At 45.6% G+C, this 23077-nt stretch overlaps 1 protein-coding gene across 1 annotated transcript; it reads left to right on the plus strand.

Annotated features, from left to right (window-relative positions):
* Window positions 1-15218: 15218 nt before the first annotated feature.
* On the plus strand, window positions 15219-18017 carry LOC135973944 (uncharacterized). Its single transcript, XM_065559515.1, has 2 exons — window positions 15219-16190; window positions 17185-18017. Exons 1-2 carry the CDS (start codon window positions 15614-15616, stop codon window positions 17658-17660), a joined length of 1053 nt encoding a protein of 350 aa, XP_065415587.1. The 5' UTR covers window positions 15219-15613; the 3' UTR covers window positions 17661-18017.
* The last annotated feature ends 5060 nt before the right edge of the window (window positions 18018-23077 follow it).

Consider the following 23077-nt stretch of genomic DNA (forward strand, 5'->3'; position numbering starts at 1 on the left):
CATGCTTTGAAGGTCAGAAAATTGGGCTCAGGTGGACCATCTGAGGGAGCCTATTCACTGGCAAGGACCTTCCACCAACACCAAGAACACCCAGCCTGCTGTATTTTGCATACGCTAGCTGATGCTTTTGAGTTGTCCTCATGGGCCTGCTATGGTGCATTATGGTAGACCAATCAGACGCCAAAGGCATGGGTAAAATTGTGGGGTGAATAGGTTTTTAATACATTTTAAGCATATGATTTCTAGAGTTTTGACACTCAGGGTCCAGACACTCCAAGGGGAAAACAGAAGGTTTAAACCTCCCCAAATAAGCAGTTAAACCAACTGACTGCATATCTGTTATTTTACTGTAAGAGCATATAGAGTAAAGATCTTGTATGAACAGGGCATTCAGGGGGCCTGGGGCAAAGTGGGGGAGCACTTGTACTTACTGGGCGGCGCTCCGAGGCGGCGGTGGCAGTGGGTCCTTCAGTCGTTCCGCATCTTCAGCAGCACTGAAGGACCTGCCGCCGAAGTGCTGCCGAAGACCCGGATCGCTGCCGGGTGAGGAAAGGGATTCTCGGCCAGGGCTCGCAGGGCCCCTGCGGGGTCTGGGGCAAATTGCCCCACTTGCCCCTCCTTCTGGGCGGCCCTGTGTATGAAAGCTTGAAACGCACTGAATGTAAGAGTCATTATGAGTTATGGAGTTATGTATACAGGTTATTGTTATGATGGGGTGTGTGTGTGTAAAACTAATTGTAACTGTGGTGTGATTTCAGCATCACCTTGCAATAGGGCAGTGAAGCAATCGGGGGAGGGAGGAGGGAGGCTACCTCCTCAAACAAACAAAACTGGCTTCAAGCACCTAGCCATTGTCCAACCCAGGGGGGAAAACCCCCCAGAAAACAGATAATGAGGAACCATCAAAGAAAATGGGAACTGCTTGAAAATTAAAAGAAAACCCCAGTCTTCAGAAACTGAGAAAGGAGAGAGTTTTCCCCACTTAACTAATCGACACAGACTGAAGAAAAAAACCTGCAAACCCTTTTAAAATGGAAGAGGTTTGAACTGAAGAAGCCTCCAGAATTTGCGGGACAGTCTTGAGACAAGAGGCTGTTTATGAATGTGGGATCTCTCCTGTAGCTTGGGGTGCAGTAGGAAACTGTTTTAGGGCAATAGGTAACTCTTATTAGAAATGGGATTTTATCTAATAGAGTATAAAGCCCGAGGTTGTCTCTTCATGTTTATTTTCTGTGTCAACTGTATATGTTTGCTGCCCCCTTACTCTGTCACCTTTGAATTGGTGGTTCTTCTATTAAATAAACTTTTTATTTTTATCCTAACCACGTCTGATGCCTAAATGGAGTGTTGTGCGGATGCTAAAGTGAGCTGAGAACTTGAAGGCTGGTTTCATGCCTTCGGGGGTGACAAACTAGAGGGGAACCATCCAAGTGTCTGGTAAATATGAACTCAGGGAGGAGACCCACACCGGAAGAGCTGTTGCAAAAGAGTATCTAGGTTGGTGAGACCTTATACTTGTGGGCAGGCTTCTGGTGTCAGGGAATTGAACCATACATGCACAGCACAAAGGCCCCCAAGGTTACAGGGTGGAAAGTGACAGAATCCCTCACTGGTCTGGGTGGACCCAGAATGTCACAATTGCTTGTGTGCTGACAAAAGTTGCATGTTACCAGCAGGGTCCTATTGAGTGTGCAGTTTTTAATCTCCTATTTGAGTATTTTGAAGTTTGCTGTTCATTTGCTTTTGATGCAACGTGCATAGTAAAGATAGAAATGGTTATTTCGTCAGGATGCCCAGCGTACAGGATGGGAGGTGAGGGCTTATGAATTAAAGTGGCATCTCTAAATATAAATGGGAAGAATAAATTGCAGACACAAACAAATCAGCTTGAAGTCTGAATATCAAATACTCACAATCTTGCCACACAACCCTGGACACTGTTTGTTGTTTTTCTTGCTTGGTGCTCATTTTTCCCCCTCTTGGTCTTTACTTGGGCGCATTCCCTTAGATGTCAGTTGGAGTTTGGCTAGCAAAAAGTGAATAAGAACCTCAGAATTAAGCCTCTGCTCTTTAAAAGGCTCATGTGGTCCAGTGACCCTGAGACCTATTCAGGCAGAAACTCCTGGTGGGGCCAACTGAGCCAGACCAAAGGGTAAGGAACCAGACAAATAGTGGTCTACTGGTCCTCCAGTTTGGGGGTAAAGCAATAGGTCAACAACCTATCCTTGTAAAGAGGTTAAGTTATAGAAACACAACAAGGTAGCATTCCAGGAAACAGCATGATATACAGGGATAGTGGAGCCTTATTCAGCGCTAAGCAATGTCTGATGGCATGGGAAAGATTCAGGTTCAGTTAGATCAAAAGAGAAATGATCAAGGTTTCCTCTCTTTAAATTTTGTATGTCTCTCTCTATGGTAATGTCTGTTGATTAGAGCAGAGGACTGGGTATAAGGACTACTGGGTTGTATTCTTGGTTTTTCTATTAACTAATTGTAAGGCCTTAAAAGAGTTTTGGTGGCTCAATTTACCTCTGAAATGCTGTTGAAAGACTTAGTTGGGCTTAATTGATTTCAGTGGAGCTACTCTGATTTTGCCACCTGAGGATCTGATGTAATACTTACAAATGGATTTGAGATCCTTAGATACAAGATTCAACAGAAGTTCAAGATAATACAATGAGAAAAATGTTAAATTCTTGGGGCTCAATCCATTCTGCTTCTCTATTGTGAGACAGATTCTAATTCGTCACGCCGGTGTAATTCTGGAGCATCTCCATTGGTGCAATCTTGCCTTGTAATTTACTCTCCAGCTACCATTCACACAACATTCACAAAAGAGATCATGACACCCAGGATTTCCTGCTCTGGAGGAATAAGAAATGTGGATGTCTGGAATTCTGATTTACCCGTTACTATGAGTTCAGTAGGTGAATAGCTCCGGGGTCATGAGCCCAGTAGTGTTTATAAGCCATAATTTGAATTTTTAGCTCCTGGTGGCTGTATTCCAAAGGCTGGGTTCAATACACACTCCATGAAGGTGGTGATAAATTTAGGATCAATGGGTGGAAAAAATTGTCTGTCTTCAAGTGATTTGCACAAAACATAATGGAGAAAAAATGTGCCATCACTGTCAATAGAATGAATATTCTATCAAAACTGCCCTCGCATTCTCCTGTATTGAGATTAACTTTACCTGCTGAACATTGTGAAATTTATTTCAGTGGCCTATGACCACCATATATCAGCATCCGACCCCTATCTATATAAAACAATAAGCATGATCTTAGGGCTCTCTTAGAGGCTGTCTGAGAGATGTATATTTGCTGACATATAACCTGACTAAAGCCAAACATCATTACCCCTGTGATTGATTGGAGGGCAGCCATAACTTAACAGTTTTATTTCCCTCCTGCAGCTGAGCTTCTTGACCATGCTGGCTGAGCTGACATGGCATTTCAAGTCATGTTACCAGCTCAATGGTTCTCTTGTTTAAAAAAAAAGCAGCACCTCTTCATTTACCCTCTCCATCTTGATCATTACTGATGGGCTATCAATAATTTCAAGTTGGTTGAGCAGTTAGCTGAAGGTTAAATAAATTCTGCCTGGTTGTTTGCATGATCGTATCCGAGCGGAAGAATTCCAATTTGAAGCACATTTCCTTATCACTGCTCCTTGGGAAGTACTTGTAGAGTCAAATATAGCATAAAAATAAGTTTTAGAGAAACAATTGCAGCTTAAACAAGAACAGGGGGGAAATGGTGACGATCAAACAATTCTGCTTTGAAATTTCAGAAAGGAAATCTAAAGAGATAGAAAAGGCTTCACCTTTGCCTGTGACATTTCCTTTCCTTTTGTTTATTTCAAACCAGTTTAGATGAGAATGGCAAAAATCAGTTGTCAATAATTATTGACATCACAGCTCCAATGAGGATTTGGCCAAATAGCTAGTTTGTGGATTATTCGTCGAAGTTAAGATCAGATGTCTGCTGTCTAAATGAATGAATCATGACTTAAAAAAAAAAAACACAGCCACCTTATCACAGAGCCAATGGATGACCTACTTGAGCAGAGGCTTCTGTTTGAAATGTGCTCTGTAATTACTTTGTGAGCTATCATCTTGAAACTTAGGGAATTATTTGCATAATACTCTGTGCATCCAGATGAATGTGTATACCAGTATATTATGAATATTGTATACTGAGAACTTGATTCTCCTCTCTCTTGCTCCAGGTGTACACCGGTGTAATCCCATTGACTTCAATAGAGTTACTCCTGATTTACATCTGGGCAAGAGTCAAATCAGGCCTTTGACTGTAACATGGATCACATTATGCATTTTCTCACATTGAGCTGTGGTGGTGTCATGGTGCAACAAGCATGTTCCGAGCTACCGAATCACATAAAATCCATACACTTAAATCTGTCTTAAGTGATCAAATAAGGGACTGACTTAACAGGAAGTGGCTCCTATTAAAGGTGGAGCAGAGTTGTGCTCAGTACACCTTGTGATACTTTGGAGCTTTGTACCGAGACAGGTGGTTGCCTATCCTCTTCTTCCACAGCAGTTGATTATTCATCATCATGATACCTGCATTTTCAGTTGTTTGCTACTATAAAGCAGGGAAGTGGCTTAGAAAAATCAGACCTGTGCCATAAATCTCAAGATGCACAAGGTAGACTTGTCTGTACAGCCATTGCCTTCACCCATCTCCTGCTCTCATTTGCTAAGCAAATAACATGCCATAGTTATAGACAAATAAAGGATAGTAAGTGAAAGGAAAATCAAGCTCAAATGCAAAACTATATAATGGAGGGATAAAGAGACTCAGCGATCAGGTGGGAAATGCAAGCCCTGCCATTCCATTAGTAAAGCATCAGATAAAAGGACACATTCACACTCTGATGTCTAAAGCCCCGATGAACTAGACCAGAGGTAGGCAACCTATGGCATGTGTGCGAAAGGCGGCACGCGAGCTGATTTTCAGTGGCACTCACACTGCTCAGGTCCTGGCCACCAGTCCAGGGGGCTCTGCATTTTCATTTAATTTTAAATGAAACTTCTTAAACATTTTAAAAACCTTATTTACTTTACATACAACAATAGTTTAGTTATATATTATAGACTTATAGAAAGAGACCTTCTAAAAACGTTAAAATGTATTACTGGAATGCGAAACCATAAATTAGAGTGAATAAATGAAGACTCGGCACACCACTTCTGAAAGGTTGCCGACCCCTAAACTAGACAATACTTAGAGACTTTTATTTTCCACCTTATCAAAGTATTTTCTTGAATTTCCTTTTCCTCATTTCATATCTTGTCTTCACATTTTGGTTGTTGTTCCTTTCACTTGCTATATTTTAACAATATACTAGTATACACATTCTTGATGCACAGGAACTATGCATATAATAAATGCCTAAGTGTTAAGATGATGGTGTATCACATAAGATTCAATTAAATGCAAAAAGTCATTACAAAGCACCTTCTGTTAAGTCAGTCTTTTACTTGGTCTACTCAAGCAGGGTATTCAATGTGTTACCTTGTTGGACAGCATCATGGGAGTTTACCCTAATCTATGTGAGGTTATTTACATTTTCTGTTACTCTGAGCTACCCTTTATAACATCCCATACTGTAGCAATCTACTTGGCAAACACTGTCTGCTCACTATGTGAAGTCCAAACGTGTCCCCTTCCCAGGGTTTGATTTCATTAAACAGTAAAAGAACAAAGATCAGATTAAACCTTGTCTCCAGACTGGACTGCTCCTAAAGTTCCTCCCTCAGGACTTCTGAGACTACATATTAGAGTCTCTCTCTCTCTCTCTCCAATGAGTCACTCCCTCCTCTCAAATCTAAGTAGAATATGGAGTCACCTGCCTCAATGAGAAGTCTGAGAGAACATCTTAGGGTGAGGGACTTGTAGCATAACAGTACCAGGTACAGCCTTCAAACTGTGGGTCTCAAGGATCTGCAAGAAAACTTCTGCCAACTACACAGATCCTCTGCCAACTACACTGATACAGAGGCCCTCTCTCTGTGTTGTCCCCGGGCTACCTCCCTACAGGCACTGGATTTCACTTAAGGAACCTTGCTGCCGTCTGAGTTATGCTCACAACTGTGTCCTTTCCCCACCAAGGAGACTAGAAGGCACAGGACCAGAGATCATGCTACAGCTAGCAGCATTCATTGCCCCTGGATTTCTGCAAGGCATTTCACAGGCTTGCCCATGGTATATGTGACACGCTGTCCTCCCTCTCTCCACTCTCTCCCTTCTAGCTCAACATGCAATTGTCCCCTCCCTCCTTCCCCTGGTCATCTCCCCCTCCACACAGAAATCCACAGATCCCCAACTGTTTGGATTCCTTTGAGAGTGCCAAACCCACCCCTTCAACATTTTGGGGGCTTTAGGGGAGAATTACTCTTCCTTTTCTCACCTCTATCTAACACAATGGAGCTGCATGATAGGCAGACCTTCCTAGCCTCATGGGGATGGGAGATGTCTTGGCTTATCATAGTTCACAGCTGTGCCAATCAAGCGAATGGATGAACAATGGAAAAAGAGCCTAAGTAACCCTTATCCCTAAAGGAAGAAAAAGCAACCCAGAGATGTCTCCTTTTAAATTGATCATGGTTAAATCTTGGGCTAATAATCCTATTCTGTGGAGTGCCATGGAAAAGTGAATTTCCTATAAAAAGAAAAACATGCTTCTCATTCTACAGCTGCCAATTTATACATGCGCCAAATTCATTAATATATCTGTCAATAGCGTAGAAATACTGTCCTAATAAAACATCAGGCTGTCCCAGCTATTAATTTAGCCTGCCAACTTGGCACAGACCATGCAAGTTGCTCACCGACTTACATATTTTTTTATTGGGTGCAGACCCAGTGCAGCAGTCTCTTCACAACAAAAATATTAGGTGAGCTAAAATGGTAAAATGTTTTTTAATAGATGCCCCAACAACCACAGAATTGCTTTTAAATTAACAAACTCCTTCTCCTCCACTTTAACATCCACATATTAAATGCGAACACATATAACACAAAAGCCAGATTCATTCTGGTATAACGTCACTGGAATTACTCCAGGAATGAATTTGAGTGGAAAGACATGCAAAACTGCAGCCAATTTGGAATACGCAGCAAAATATGACCAAACTCCAGTCTGGATGCAAAAACTGGGGTGGGAGGGAAGACCAAAAATGCTTCACAGATTTCTTTGAAAATCCCTTATAATCAAGGCCATGTATACTCTGCAGCAAGTGAGACCTAAATCCTTTACAAAGCACACCGGTTTCTGCAGCAGCTTCAGGTCAATTCAGAAATGGAGGGTTTTTTTAACGGAATAAAATGTAAGAAAGAATACAAGCAGCGCAGTATCACGTATGTAAGTTATTTTCATTTTAAATTTAATTTATTTGACTCTGCCTCATAAATTTTCAGTATGGCAGTTTTGTATCAAGAGCATAAACTCATTGTAGAAGTTGGCAGGGGAAAATTGGACATTTTGGCAAATGCTATTTAGGACTTTTGCCCTCATATATAGCACTTATTCACTGGAAGATCTCAAAGTGCTTTCCAAATGTGGTTATCACCAATGACAGTTCCTGCAATATCCCTGGGAGACCTTATTGAATTAAGTGTAAGTATCTTTAGAATCCATGATATTAAATGAATGATTTATGTATTATAGTGGACCAGGATTGTATATGTCCCCTCTGGGGGAAGATGTGGCAGATGTCAGACCTAGGGGTTCAAATAATTGTATTGAACAATGTACCAGACAAGAATGGACTTTTGGAACCAAAAAGAGCTAAGTGGTTTTCCTGGGATTATTTAGGGGCAGGTGAATGCAAATGCACCACCTCCAGTTATGCAAAAACCCAGCCTTTCGAGCTACGCCCTGAGGAGTGAGCCCTTGTCTGCTGGTCACCTACGACATGAGGCCAAGATCAAAGCTCCACGTTGTATAAAAGGAAATACTGAACTATTCATGGTTGTTCTGGTTCTAAATCTGAAGCACTCAGCTATGAACTTGTAATCACAGGGAAAACCCATTTGTGGATTTTGAAGGACTGACACCTACCAGAGCCCGAGTTTGGAGTTGGGGTGAGCGCTGGTAAGCTTTTTAGCATGCATGTAGGTTCTTTTAATAGGTTCTCTCTATGATGCTTTCACCTTAAAAATAAATGTGTTTGCTTAGAAAGAGCTGTGTGAGAACTTGTAACTGTTGCTTCCAAAGAGAAAGCAAAGTGTAGATGCTGGCCTGTTTAGGCAGTCTGTTTTGCTGGGAATATCACAATATAGACAGGGAACTGTGCAGCCTGGGAAAAACCCCGATCAGGAGGGGGAGAGATGCAGGTCTCTACCCAAGAGAGGTGATGGCTGAGGAGTTGGGAGACTAGAATGGATGCCCTTGGTGGACCACTGAGGGGCAAATACAGGTGTAGTTATCTTGAACTGTGACTGTGGCGACGACACAGGAAAGGAAATAGAACACCAGGTTTCTGGTAGCTAGAGAGCTTCAAAAGCCTCAAGCTGAAAAGCTTCCCAGGAAAACTTTCCTGGGGTTTTTATTTCTCTCCTTACTTTGTTTACAACTCTTCTTAGTGGTTACATTCCTGCGCATGGAAAAGCCAGGCGGTATACATGCACATAAGATAACGAACCCATCTCTTGAGCGCGTGAATGCCAGCTGCGAGGAAACAATCAAATCAGCCAAAAGGTTTTCCCAAACACAAACGCTGGATTGAAGGTCACTCCTGCCTCGTTGCCATGGGGGCAGTTTGCCGCGCCCGTGGGCTGGCGATTCGGGAGCTATGCATTCCTACATCCCCCCCTGTTTTATTTTAAATGTGGTGTTTAAACAAAGCACTCTCGCAGGGTAGCATACACAATGTCACTAGATTGGGTATACACTAAACAAAGCAGCAAAATAAAACACCAAAAACCAAAACTAAGACCCCATACTATAAGAGGGTCTTTATCCACTCTAAGGGTAGCTATGACTAGATATAATCCCACCAAGGAGGAAAAACGTCCTGGCGGATGGCTTAAGCATAACATTTCAGCATATCAATTTGCTATTGCATGCAATTACTATTATCAGTAAGCTTAAAACAACACATTTCTTTCACTGTCTCACACCCCAGATGTTGCTGGGTGGTTTGCAGACAGGAACAAGGCAGGTACTTAACAGACCTTGCATGTCTTGTAATATGGTGTCATTAACATACACACAGCTATTATTAGCTTAACAAAGTAAGTGTCCTGTCAGGGTAGTTCCTTGTCCCCTACCCTTCCAGCAAACGTAATCATGAAAAGTAACAACTTCTCCTGGCTTCAGTTTATATATACACTGAAGCTGTGGGGGTTCTAATGGCCAAAATGTCCATTGACTCCCTAACCCCATCCAAATGTCAGATGTAATCTCAGGAGCACTTACTAAAATCGATTGGGCATACCAGGTAGTCTAATTTCCCAGATGTCTTGGTGAATTACCCAATCCCACATGCATCCTCCCCATGGACCCGGCAGGATACGGTATGTGGGAGCCCACACCCCCTCAACCGGTCCATATGCTTGGAAGGAGCACTGAGAACGTCTGCACTTCCACCCAGAAAGTCTCCCAGTATGTCTTCATGCCATGTACACTCTTCCAGTAAAATAACTTTATTACAGAGCTTTGGAGCAACAAACCAGGACAAGCACACCGACTTTTGAGGAGTTCACTCAGTACAACCTCAGGTGTCCAATAGCTTTCCTCCCTCCCCAGCCCTCTGGCTAAAAATCTGAGGTAGCCAGAAGGATCCCATGGGCAATATGGGGAGTGGGTTAACCTTCCATGTCCTTGCTTCCAAAGACTGTAGGTATGCAAATTTTAACAACAATTTTGGCCATAGAACACAAAAATAATTCCTATTGTGCCAGTAAATGCATGGTACATTGAATGCTGTTCAACTGGCATCCATTTTCTCTGATAACCTGAAAAACAAAAGAACAGAGGTCTACCCCTTCTGGGTAGTCAGTCATTGCTTTTAAACACACAGTGATCTGAAAAAGACAACACAACCTATATTGGTAGGTTTGCATTTCCTTTACCTCTGCTACAATATACACTGCACATGTTCTGGGGAAAATGCACATCCTCTCCACAATTCAATTTCCACAACACTAGCCACATCAATTTCTATACAAGGTGTAACTATTTCTTTTGTGCTTACAAACACGGGGGTATTAAAGGGGCTAGTGGACTCCTCCAAATGCCCTGCCTGCAGCTGGTCACTGACCAAGTGCTGGAGGGCCTCCAGCTTGTCCAGAGGAAGCGGCCACTGCGCAGCCCATATGGGCTCGTCAGTGAGCCAACGGAGGGGGAGGGCCGTACGCCTAATCATCAATATGGATGGTGGCAGTGAACTGTGTTAATAAATCACGGCCCCACAGGTTGAGGTGGACGGGGAGAATGATAGGCCGGATACGGGCGCGGCGGGTGCCTTGAGGCGCCCTAACCTCCAACCATCGGGCTCTTCGTTGTGAATCCTGCGCCCCGCCCACACCCCAAACCGCCGGAGCCTGCTCCGTGGGCCAATGGGCGGGCCACTGCGCGGCGGCGATGACGGTGATGTCTGCCCCAAAGTCGATAACACCCTCGAACGGCTGATCGTTGAGGCAGTAAATGCGTTTGGGTTGGGGTGCTTACGTCCGCACACGCCTGTAGCAACTCCGCCAGGGTCGAAGGACTTAGAGGACTCGCCCGCAGCGGGGACCCTGCGAAACGCGCGACGGGCACACTGGCCAATGATGGGAAAAGCTGCCCGGGGCGTGCCTACCGCCTGCTCGGGGATGCCCGAAAAGTGCCCCGTGCCATACAACTGCTCAGCGAGATAGGCCCCCCCACCCTGTGCTGCCGCTGCAAGCGCCTCTCGCTGGTACTCGCTATCCCACACAACATATTGCGCGGGAGACAGCACCATGCGACACATGTCTTTCCAATCTTGGGGGAGCAAGTGATAACTGTTTGACACACCTTCCAAGATCCCCAGGGTGAAAGTGGACCGCACCCCGGTCTCACGAACCACCTTGCGGAGCTCGCGCAGAACCGAGTAGGGGAGAGCCTCCCAGTCCACTATCTGCCCCCCATTTCCATTATCCCGCCAAGAGACGGGAAACTCCTCGAACCCACACTTGGATTCCTCGTCGGTCAAGAGACCGGCCTCACGCGCTCGCCGCACTGCCGCGGCGACAGCGCCCCCCCGCCCAACCGGTAGGCAGGGGGGCGCCGCCACGGGCGGTGGCGCAGGGAGGGTCAGCTGCGGGTTGGAGGGGGGTGGCCCATCACCTGGGGGCAAAAGGGGGACCGGCTTGGGGCTGTCGGGGCCGACCCCCTCCAGCACCTCCTTACAACGCTGCCAGAGCAGCAGGCGCTGAACTGGGGCACGGGGTTCACTATACAAGGTGATCCCAATCCGTATCCAATCAGAAAGCTGTAATGACCCGCAGTCCGGATACCAGGGGCACTGGCGATCTATTTCCCTTAGAAAGTCCTCAATATGAGCGACAGGGACAGCGACACATGATCGCTGTCGCATAATCTCTTGTAACTCTCTTGCGTGCTCCTTCTGGGCACTGGAAAGTCTCCCCCCCATATTCACGAATAAGGGGCGGCAAACAGCCGCGGGCGCGCTCGGCGTATCCAGCCGGTGAGTAGAGGGGTATCACGTCGGGGTCACCAGCTGTGGCGACGACACAGGAAAGGAAATAGAACACCAGGTTTCTGGTAGCCAGAAAGCCTTAAAAGCCTCAAGCTGAAAAGCTTCCCAGGAAAACTTTCCTGGGGTTTTTATTTCTCTCCTTACTTTGTTTACAACTCTTCTTAGTGGTTACATTCCTGCGCATAGAAAAGCCAAGCGGTATACATGCACATAAGATAACGAACCCATCTCTTGAGCGCGTGAATTCCAGCTGCGAGAAAATAATCAAATCAGCCAAAAGGTTTTCCCAAACACAAACGCTGGATTGAAGGTCACTCCTGCCTCGTTGCCATGGGGGCAGTTTGCCGCGCCCGTGGGCTGGCGATTCGGGAGCTATGCATTCCTACATGTGACAATCCTCCTCCTCTCTCTTTTACAGATGAAGAAACTGAGGCCTAGAGAAGTTACATGACTTGCACAAGGTCATACAAGCAAGGATAGAGAATAGAACCCATGTCTTCTGACTCTAGCCTCTTGGAGTGAGGAAGAGTTGGCAGGTGACAGAGAGAGCTGGCTAGAGGAAGACGATCTGCTTCATGGCAACTTGGGGGATTTCAAAATTTGTTTTCGTTCCACACTACAATGAACACAAAACCTTTCTAACACTTTCACAAAAGTGGAATTGTACTGAAATGTATATTTTTGATAAAAACTGTGTGTGCACATGCAGATACGTCCGTCCGTCTGTCCATCCTGGTGGCAGAGAATTGGCTGGGAAGGGGGGGCCCAGGTACAAGTCCCTGCTCCACTGCCTGATTCAGAACAGAGTTTTTCATCTGAAAATGGTCTGAATGAAGGCAGAATTAGGTTTACAGGGACAAAAATTATCCCTGGTTTAATTCCACTGAAGAGTAAATTTAGGCTGAATTTGAGCCTCCATGTTTATTCTAGGTACTATACCATCTGAAAACATTAAAAGAACTGGAAACCACACCTCATCTAAGAGAAAAGTAAGGCCATTATGTAAACAGCGGCAGATCTCATCCACAATGTGTCACATAAATATCATACTATCAAATAAGAAATGTAAATTTCGTACATACTCTGTAATTGAAAAGTGTATTATACATTAGTGAAGTCACCCATTTATCTAATCATAATCAGTTCCAATAAAATCTCATTTAGGAAAGTTGAGTGTAGTTCAGGGTGGATGGTTATGAGGATATCAGTCATATGAGTATGCATTGAAACAGCTTTGAAAGCCAGTTCTGGTATGCAAAAATCCACATGAAATATAATTATTGCACACTATATCTGAAAGAGGACTTTTCAAAATTTAAGTGTTCAAATTGTTTTGTAGTTCATCTCCAATGTCACTCAAAACTGGAAGAAAAAATGAAGTGTGGATACTGAATAACATGATTTTAGATCAGTTTTAGGTAATTTACACTCACATGAGATTTTAAGTTTTCAAACAACACTTTACTCTTACAAAAGATTAACCAAAAATGGAAACTCACCCAAAATACAAAGTCTGAGTGTTCTGACAAAGTAGAACATGGATCGAGACCTCCCCTGGTTTGGTTCTGTAAGCCCAAAATTTAACAGAGGAAGTTCTGAAGGACCAAATACACACTAGTCTGCCTATTACAGAGATGGGACAAACCATGAACATTTTATCCAACACCCACTTCTTTACTGGTAACTTGGACAAACTAGCTTCCAGATCTGAACCAGCAGTGGTTTGGGTTGTGGTTTGTTGTGAGAAGTGCATCAAGGACAGAGTCATGGTACAAAAAGTCAGCAGAGGAAAGAGGCCTATCACTATTTTGTCATTCACAAGTTTCATCATTAAGGTAACATTTACCATATTTGTTTAGTCAAAAATGCTTCAGATTAATTATTCTGACAGTAACAGAAATCACAAATGAGAACATGCATCATGACTACAGCCAGGCAAACAATTCACAATCAATAATTCATTTGGCAAACAGAGCCTCTTTCTGTTGGCAAATTATTAGATAGTCATTTTTATTCATTCATTCACTGTGCACAATTGTTCTACAAATCATTTGCATAAACAAATTTTACCCTATGGATTATTTGTCAACCAGTCATTGCAAATATTCACAGCAGGCAATTTGCTATTTAGGCTGTGACCACCTAAGCAACATGATATTTTCTCTGATCCCTGATTGTATGGTCCCCAAACTTAATAAGAACTTTCAGTATGTCTGCTACCCTAAGTACATACATTCTGATGGGAGTAGTTGCTTGTCATATTTATGTGAGCATTCATGGTACTTTTGGTTCCATTAATATCATTGAGAATAAGACCTCACCCATCCAAATGTCCATGACTAAGTAAATCAAATGGATTGTAAGTACAGATGAAGCAAATCATCAGATTTTATTGCATGGATATCCATGAACACTTTTTAAAAAACTCTTTTTACCCAGCTCTAATCATGACCCCTCATTGAAAATCAAAATTCCAAGTTATTTCTCCTACATAATATTTTTGTGAATTTCTGTTCTTTATTAAAGTTCAACAAACACCAAACAAAGGAAGTTCTTCAGAGGCTTATGGGAAGAGTCAGGCATTTTGACAACTTTTGCCAGTCTCCTGTACTGGTGAATGATGCTCGGTGTGCAGTAATTGGAAGGTTGTTCCACAGTGAGGGGCCAACACTCTGACATTCCCCACAGGTTATCTTGATACAAATTGAATAGCTCGGTGGTCAATCTACCTAATTCAAAAGGGTGTGTGTTGGTTGGACAATGATGACCACAACCAGCCACAGCAGTCAAGGCATTTTCTTCCCATCTTTATGCTAAGAGAATAGATGAAAGCAAGAGAAAGTTAATTCGTAAGCAAATGGAAATGCTATAATTGGAAATAAAAATCTTAGAGCTCCCTTGTAGGTTAAAGCCAGCCAGAGAGATGCTAGATCATATCTACAAATACATAAACATCTGACTAGAGCTAGATAAACACTGTAGCCTTTCCCCAGACACACCCACCCTACTGGCTAACTCCCCTTTTCTACCACACAACCCCTACAGGTTGAAGTGAGATAAATATGCCTCTCTTACCCAGACACACACACACACACACACACACATCTTACAGGCTAGGGTCACAGAAATACTAGGTAAACACATTCATACTCTACAGGCTAGACTTAAACAGACTTAAAGGATCCAAATGCACCCATATAAGCCAAGAGTGGGCATGGAATGGTCATTTGACTTTAAAGACCCAAACCCAGCTACAACATGCTTGCTGCTGTGTTTTGCTGTTTTCCTTTCTAAAACCATGGGAGGAGGAAAGGTACATTTGGAGGATTCGAATGATTAATATTTCTAATACTTTATATAAATACCTCAGTTAATATCAAACTTAGTAAGAGCTTTCAAGATCTGCTACTGAGTAAGCTAAACAGCTCAAGTTGGTAACTGTGTTAGATGGAGGACTAGCGCAATGCCCCATTGTTTAATGTCCCCTTCAGCTGGTTCTGAGGCCTGGTCTACACTAGGCGTTTATGTCGAAGTTAGCGCCGTTACATCGAATTAACCCTGCACCCGTCCACACTGCGATGCTATTTAGTTCGACATAGAGGTCTCTTTAATTCGACTTCTGTACTCCTCCCCGACGAGGGGAGTAGCGCCAAATTCGACATGGCCATGTCGAATTAGGCTAGGTGTGGATGGAAATCGACGCTAATAGCTCCGGGAGCTATCCCACAGTGCACCACTCTGTTGACGCTCTGGACAGCAGTGCGAGCTCGGATGCTCTGACCAGCCACACAGGAAAAGCCCCGGGAAAATTTGAATTGGAATTCCTTTTCCTGTCTGGCCAGTTTGAATCTCATTTCCTGTCTGGACATCGTGGCGAGCACAGCAGCACTGGCAACGATGCAGAGCTCTCCAGCAGTGATGGCCGTGCAGTCTGTGAATAGAAAGAGGGCCCCAGCATGGACTGATCGTGAAGTCTTGGATCTCATCGCTGTGTGGGGCGATGAGTCCGTGCTTTCCGAGCTGCGATCCAAAAGACGGAATGCAAAGATCTACGAGAAGATCTCTAAAGACATGGCAGAGAGAGGATACAGCCGGGATGCAACGCAGTGCCGCGTGAAAATCAAGGAGCTGAGACAAGGCTACCAGAAGACCAAAGAGGCAAACGGACGCTCCGGATCCCATCCCCAGACATCCCGTTTCTACGAGGCACTGCATTCCATCCTCGGTGCGGCCGCCACCACTACCCCACCAGTGACCGTGGACTCTGAGGATGGGATAGTGTCCACGGCCGGTTCCTCCGACATGTTAGGGGACGGGGAAGATGAGGAAGGAGATGAGGAGGGCGAGGCAGTCGGCAGCTCTCACAACGCTGATTTCCCCGACAGCCAGGATCTCTTCATCACCCTTACAGAGATCCCCTACGAAGCGTCCCCAGCCGTTACCCCGGACACAGAATCTGGTGAAGGATCAGCCAGTAAGTGTTGTAAACATCTAAACATTTATTTTTAACAAAACAGGAATATTAACAATTACAAGAATGGGTTGTTCATGATTAGTGTGCCCTATGCGCTTAACGGTTTAGTCATGGGCAGTGCAAGTTTTGAAAAAAAATCTAGCAATGTCCGGTTTTCAGTGATTGTCCTGCACAAGCCGCTCTACTGTTTAGTCCCTGCTACTGCAGCTACAGTAAAATGCGGTCTATATGTCCGGGGATAGAGCAGTAATCCTCCTGGGATATCTCGATGAAGCTCTCCTGGAGGTAATTTGAAAGCCGTTGCAGGAGGTTCCTGGGGAGAGCGGCCTTATTGGGTCCTCCGAAGTACGACACGTTGCCGCGCCACGAGACTATCACGTACTCGGGAATCATTGCTCTGCACAGCAGGGCGGCATACGGCCCTGGTCTTTGGAGGCTTTCCCGGAGCATTCTCTGTCTGTCGCTCTCAGAGATCCTCATCAGGGTGATGTCGCCCATGGTGACCTGCTTTTAATTAGGTAGGGGAATGTTAGTGTTGGGACTGCTTTCCCGTTCCTTGACAGAACTGTAACCGCTGGTTTGTAGCCACGCGGTGGAGGTGGGAGAGGGGCAGCCGAAAGGGATCGTTCCCGGGGACAGCCGCGAGGGGGTGGGACAGGGGCAGAGTTCCCGCTTGCCGGATTGCTGGCTGCAGGAACTGACATAGCTTTAAATGTGAAATGAGGCCAGTGGTAATATAAAAGTTTTAAACTGCCACAAGTGTACGGCTTACCATGTCTGCCTGCAACAGAAATTCCGTTGTGCTGCCCCGCTTCTCAAATGTGCTGTGCAAGACCCCAGGCACTGAATGCGAAGGCCGAAAATTTGACCTTGTGCTGAGTGCGCATGTGATAGGTGCTGTGCATGGTCTTGTTCACAGAGAAAGACTATGTTCTTTGTTCACAACTACATTTTTCTTTCTGAGGAATTCACTCCCTTTTTCCCATTTCCACAGCCCCATCTGCGACTGTCTCACAACCTAGCCTGGCATCACACTCCCAGAGGCTAGCGCGGATTAGGCGTAGGAAGAAGAGGACATGGGAGGACATGTTCTCTGAGCTTATGGCCTGTTTCCAAGCCCAGGCAGCACAGCAGACCCAGTGGCGGGAGAACTTGACCCGAATGCACCAAGCCAACATGGATCGGGAGGAGAGGTGGCGGCAGGAAGACCAGCAGGCGACTCAAACGCTGCTTGGACTACTGAGGGAGCAAACGGACACGCTCCGGCGCCTTGTGGATGTTCTGCAGGAACGGAGGCAGGAGGACAGAGCCCCGCTGCAGTCCATCTCTAACCGCCCTCCCCTGCCACCAAGTCCCATACCCACCTCACCCAAAGTGCAAAGAAGGAGAGGCGGCAGAGTCCCTGCTAAGTCTCACTCCACCCCTGCAGAGAGCTCTAGTAGCAGAAGGCTCTCATTTCCCAAAATTTGAAAAGTTCTTTCCTTCCCGCCTGACACAAGCCCCCGTCCAAGTTTCACCTCCCAATGCCATGTGTAGTTGATAATAAAAAATACGTTTCTGTAAACTACTGTTTCAATCATGTTCTTTTGGAGGAGGATGGGAAAGGGGGTTGGTAATCAGACAGGACAGTCACCTTTGGCAGGGTACATAGTCGGGGGCAGGCACAGCAGCAGGGCACATACACAGTGCAGTGATGCAGTGACTAGTTACCCTGGTTAGTCTGGGAGGTTGTTTTCATGTTATGTGGTGGGGGGTGGGTTGCTCTGTGACTTTGTGGCAGGGGAGGGCAGTTACAGATCTTCAGCGGCGGTCCTTAGGCAGGATCACAGAGCCACACAGCAGGGGATCTGTAACCGTCCTCCCCCTGCCACAAAGTCACATAGACCCCCCCATACACACAGTCCCGCTCAGGAGGGGTGACAGGCTCCGTTGAAACAACCATCCCACCGCAGCGGAGCCTGTCAATCCTTGAGTTTAGAAGCTGCATTCGCGTCACTACACTACACCCACTCCTCACCACAGTCTGCGTCCCAGTTTTAAAAAATTCCCGCGAAAACAGTATTAAAGAAAACGGTGTGCTTTGACAAAGTTGAACTATTTTTATTTCGAAACGTGTGTTGGAAGGGGGATGAAGGGGGTATGTAACTGGATAGGATAGTCAACATTAACTGGGTAAAGAAACGGGGGCAGGTTTAGCTTCTCAGTACACAAACTTTAAAGTCACAGGTTACCCTGCTCACTCAGGAACTTTGCTTTCAAAGCCTCCCGGATGCACAGCGCTTCCCGCTGGTCTCTTCTAATCGCCCGGCTGTCTGGCTGTGAGTAATCAGCAGCCAGGCTATTTTCCTCAACCTCCCACCCCGCCATAAAGGTCTCCCCCTTGCTCTCACAGAGATTGTGGAGCACACAGCAAGCTGCTATAACAATGGGGATATTGGTTTCGCTGAGATCACAGCGAGTCAGTAAGCTTCTCCATCTCCCCTTGAGACGGCCAAAAGCACACTCCACCACCATTCTGCACTTGCTCAGCCGGTAGTTGAAGAGTTCTTTTTCAGTGTCCAGGGCGCCAGTATAGGGCTTCATGAGCCAGGGCATTAGCGGGTAGGCTGGGTCCCCGAGGATGACTATAGGCATCTCCACATCCCCAACAGTTATTTTGTGGTCCGGGAAGTAAATACCTTGTTGCAGCCGTCTAAACAGACCAGAGTTCCTGAAAACACGAGCGTCATGAACCTTGCCCGGCCATCCCACGTAGATGTTGGTAAAACGTCCCCTGTGGTCCACCAGTGCTTGCAGCACCATGGAAAAGTAGCCCTTTCGGTTAATGTACTGGGTGGCCTGGTGGTCCGGTGCCAGGATAGGGATGTGAGTTCCATCTATGGCCCCACCGCAGTTTGGGAATCCCATCGCTGCGAAGCCATCTATGATCGCCTCCACGTTTCCCAGGGTCACTACCTTTGGCAGCAGTACATCAACGATTGCCTTGGCTACTTGTATCACAGCAACCCCCACGGTAGATTTGCCCACCCCAAACTGGTTCGCGACTGACCGGTAGCTGTCTGGCGTTGCAAGCTTCCAGAGGGCTATGGCCACTCGCTTCTGTACACTCAGTGCAGCTCGCAACCGGGTGTCACTGCGCTTCAGGGCAGGGGACAGCAACTCACAAAGTTCAAGGAAAGTTCCCTTCCGCATGCGAAAGTTTCGCAGCCACTGGGATTCATCCCAGACCTGCAGCACTATGCGGTCCCACCACTCAGTGCTTGTTTCCCGTGCCCAGAATCGCCGTTCCACGGCATCAACATGACCCATTGCCACCGCGATGTCCTCGGCGCTGGGTCCCCTGCTTTCTGACAGGTCCGTGCTACTCTCAGACTTCAGGACATCACCGCGGTGCCGTAGCCTCCTCGCCTGACTTTTCTGCATCTGCCTCAGGGAAACCTGTATGATAAGCTGCGAGGCGTTGAGAGCGGCCACAACTGCAGCGATGGTCGCAGCGTGCTCCATGCTCGCAGTGCTGTGGCGTCCGCGCTGTCAATGACTGGAAAAGTGCGCGAAATGATTTCCCGCCGGCGCTTTCAGGGAGGGAGGGCGGGAGTGATGGACGGATGACGACAGTTACCCAAAAGCACCCTCGTCACATTTTGTTACCCAGAAGGCATTGCCGGCTACACCCAGAATTCCAATGGGCAGAGGGGACTGCGGGAACTGTGGGATAGCTGACCACAGTGCACCGCTTCGAATGTCGACGCTTTCACCGTTAGTGTGGACGCACAAAGTCGAATTACTGTCCTTAGTGTGGACACACACGTTCGACTTTGCAATATCGATTACAAAAATTCGATGCAAGTAAAATCGAACTACTCTCGTAGTGTAGACAAGGCCTAAGTGTACAGTCGGGGTTCTCAAACTGGGGATCAGGACCCCTCAGGGACTCACAAGGTTATTACATGGAGGGGTCGCAAGCTCTCAGCCTCCACCCCAAACCCTGCTTTGCCTCCAGCATTTATAATGGTGTTAAATATGTAAAGAAGTGTTTTTAATTTAAAAGCGGGGGTCGCACACAGAGGTTTGCTATGTGAAAGGGGTCACCAGTACATGAGTTTGAGTACCACTGGTGTACAATTCTTGGTATAAGAAAGGCCTAGCTTATCTCCTCCTAGGAGGGTTTATTTCCCTTATAGGAAGATCTGGAACCAGACAGAACTGTGGCATCGATTTTAAGGAAGATCAGATACCGGAAGCAAAAAGAGGAACTCTGGTGGAAAGGCCCATGGCTTGGACCCTGTCTGGAAAATCTCAAGAGATAGCAAAATTTAGTGGACTGTCCCTAGACCTTAGAGCTCCAGAGTTCTTTTTCCTGACTTAGTTCCTGTGTGGCCTTGGGCAAATCACTTCACTTCTCTTGATCTCAGTTCTCCCATCTGTAAAAATGATGATATTAATACTTACTACCTCCGCAGCTGGTAGGAGGATCAAAGCTTTAAAAACACTGAGTGATAAGTACTTTGATTTTGATCCTGGAAGATTCAGCCAAATAAAGGACAGGCAAGTTTCCCCTTTTCAAGATCTATATTTATTGTTTATACCACAGGAGGTACAGCAGCCTGTACTACTTAGAAAACATTTTGTTGCAGTCCCAGTGATTTCTTATGAACTTTTTTCCCATTGTGGAGTTATTTTTCTTATACTGAACATTTAAAACTTTCTGAGAAGTTCTATAGATGGCTGAAAGCTGCTTAAAATTCTACTACCCCCACCTAATACAGACTCTCTAAAGCAAGAGCAATGGCCAGTTTCCAGCTAGGCTGGACTTCCGCCAGCTTTTTTAATGAATATATGTAATTTAGTTCATATTTTCATACCTCTTTATTAAATACTTCCCAGTTCCATCTTGCCTAATATTTGAACCAGCAAGTTTAATGGCCATTCCTTCATTAAACATTACAAGCTTTTTAAGACCTTGGCAGTGCCGCATTTCATTCAATAACCTAGTGCCGCTACAAAGTCAACAGTGAGTGCAAAGCTAATCCCTCGTGCTCACTAATTATGGCCACTGCTGCAGCTCCTTGGGTGAGACAGGCAGAATCGCTGGGGAAGTGCAGGATTTCCAGGCCAGTGGATTCAGCACTCCAGCTATATCTCATGTCTTGACACTAGATGTCAGCGAAGGGTAATTGTTGTCTCAATTTAGAGGCCAGCCCAGGTAGCTACTAGCAACCTAAGTTAATGTTTTATAGCAAAGGTGAAGTATAGCTCAATACAAGCAGCAGACATATATTACAATAGAAAAGGATATGGTTGTCTAGTGTTTTTAAAGGCAGTCATAAAAGATGAATAATGATGCAGTTTAAAGCTAAAAGACAGCTGCCAAGCTGAATGGCCATGATGGATGTCTAAACACCCAGCGTGGAGAAAACCTGTTCCCTAGAGACCACCATCCAAAAAATTAATTACTACGATTCAGCATCTTTAAATGTGCCACTTAATATACTGCCACCATAATTAAATTTCCAGCCCTGTGACCTTGAGACCATTTCCTGAGATAATAAATGAGATCAAGGTTTAATCGATGCAGATGCAAGTAGAAACTGTCCAAGGAAGCACAAAACCATCACGATACAGTCAAGGTCAGGAAAGAAAAACCAAATGAAGCCACGAATCAACTCTAATTACTTTCGTGTGATAAAAGGTGTTTATTTTAATTTGCTTTATTTGCAAACAATAATTCCACTGTGGTACTGTGTGACAGCAGCTTTTAAACTCTAGCCACTAGAGAAGGCAGCAAGGAACCGTTTTTGTTCCCCCTTCACCGGTCACATTTGGTACAAAACTCAGCTGTTTTTAGTAGCCAACTGCAAGATTTAGTAGCCAAACTTATTAAAAATCAGACAGTAAAATGCTAAGAACCAGTTGACTAGCCCAACTACTGTCCTGCTGTGCCAATGCAAGGAACTACAAACTGAAGTCAAGTAGGAATTCAATCAGGGAGGCAAAGACTGATAAGCTGATTCACTTCCTTTTAAAGTCTAGGTGACCCACTAGCATTGATTTGAGCCACATTTCTAGACCTCATTGACTAGCCCAGAAACTGAATTTGGCCAGGAAACAACAGAAAAAAATATGCTGTCTGCTGAGAGAAGCTGGTTTCATGCTTGGAAGGCTCAAGCACACTGACCAATAGGCATCTTGGAGAATATAATGTAACCTCTTCCAAGACATATCTCCTGAAGATAAGGCCCCTTAAATGACCAGAAATAAGGAGCAGTTACTACAAGAGCAGCATTTTTGTTATGTACTGTATATAATACACTCCTGGGCGGCTACATTATTAAGTTACATACTGTGATGGGGTGCCTGCCCCACACTGGGGTTTCAGGAGTTAATAGAGCCGTAGGGAGGCTGAGCAGGAGGCAGCCAATCAGAGAAGGGCTGAAGGAAGCAGCCAAGCAGGGCCAAGCAGGCCCATATGAAAAGGGGGCTGCAGAACAGAGAAGAGCAGTTCTTTGCTGGGAGCCCAGGGAGGTAGGACTGTGTCTCTGGAGGGCTGAGAAAACTGCCAGCACCCTGGACAGAGCAGTGCTGCTAGCAGGGACCGGGGGCGTGAGACAGCTCCTGGCTGACTGCTGGGGTTTGCAGGCTGATGCAAGGGCAAAGAGGATGCTGGGGTCAAGAGGAAGTGGCCAGATAATTTGCAGCAGTAGCCACTAAGGGAAGTGGCTGAACAGCGGACTGCAGGTCCCCCGGAAGGGGGGAGCATGGTGTGTAGCATGGTCAGAGGGCTGTATCGCTGAAGAGGACGCTGTGGTCCTTGGAGACACGTGGGTCCTAGAGCAGGAGTGACGGTGGCAAGGCAGCACCCGAAGAGGGTGCACTAACATGCAGAGCTA

Source organism: Chrysemys picta, chromosome 10 (genome assembly GCF_011386835.1).
Source record: "Chrysemys picta bellii isolate R12L10 chromosome 10, ASM1138683v2, whole genome shotgun sequence".
Taxonomy (NCBI): Eukaryota; Metazoa; Chordata; order Testudines; family Emydidae; genus Chrysemys; species Chrysemys picta.

What these genes read in the sequence shown, in the direction of transcription:
- LOC135973944 (XM_065559515.1), top strand. Translation starts at nt 15,614, where the DNA reads ATGCAGAGCTCTCCAGCAGTGATGGCCGTGCAGTCTGTGAATAGAAAG. An exon ending in ATCTGGTGAAGGATCAGCCA is followed by an intron (nt 16,191 to 17,184) that starts GTAAGTGTTGTA and finishes CCATTTCCACAG; the next exon opens with CCCCATCTGCGACTGTCTCA.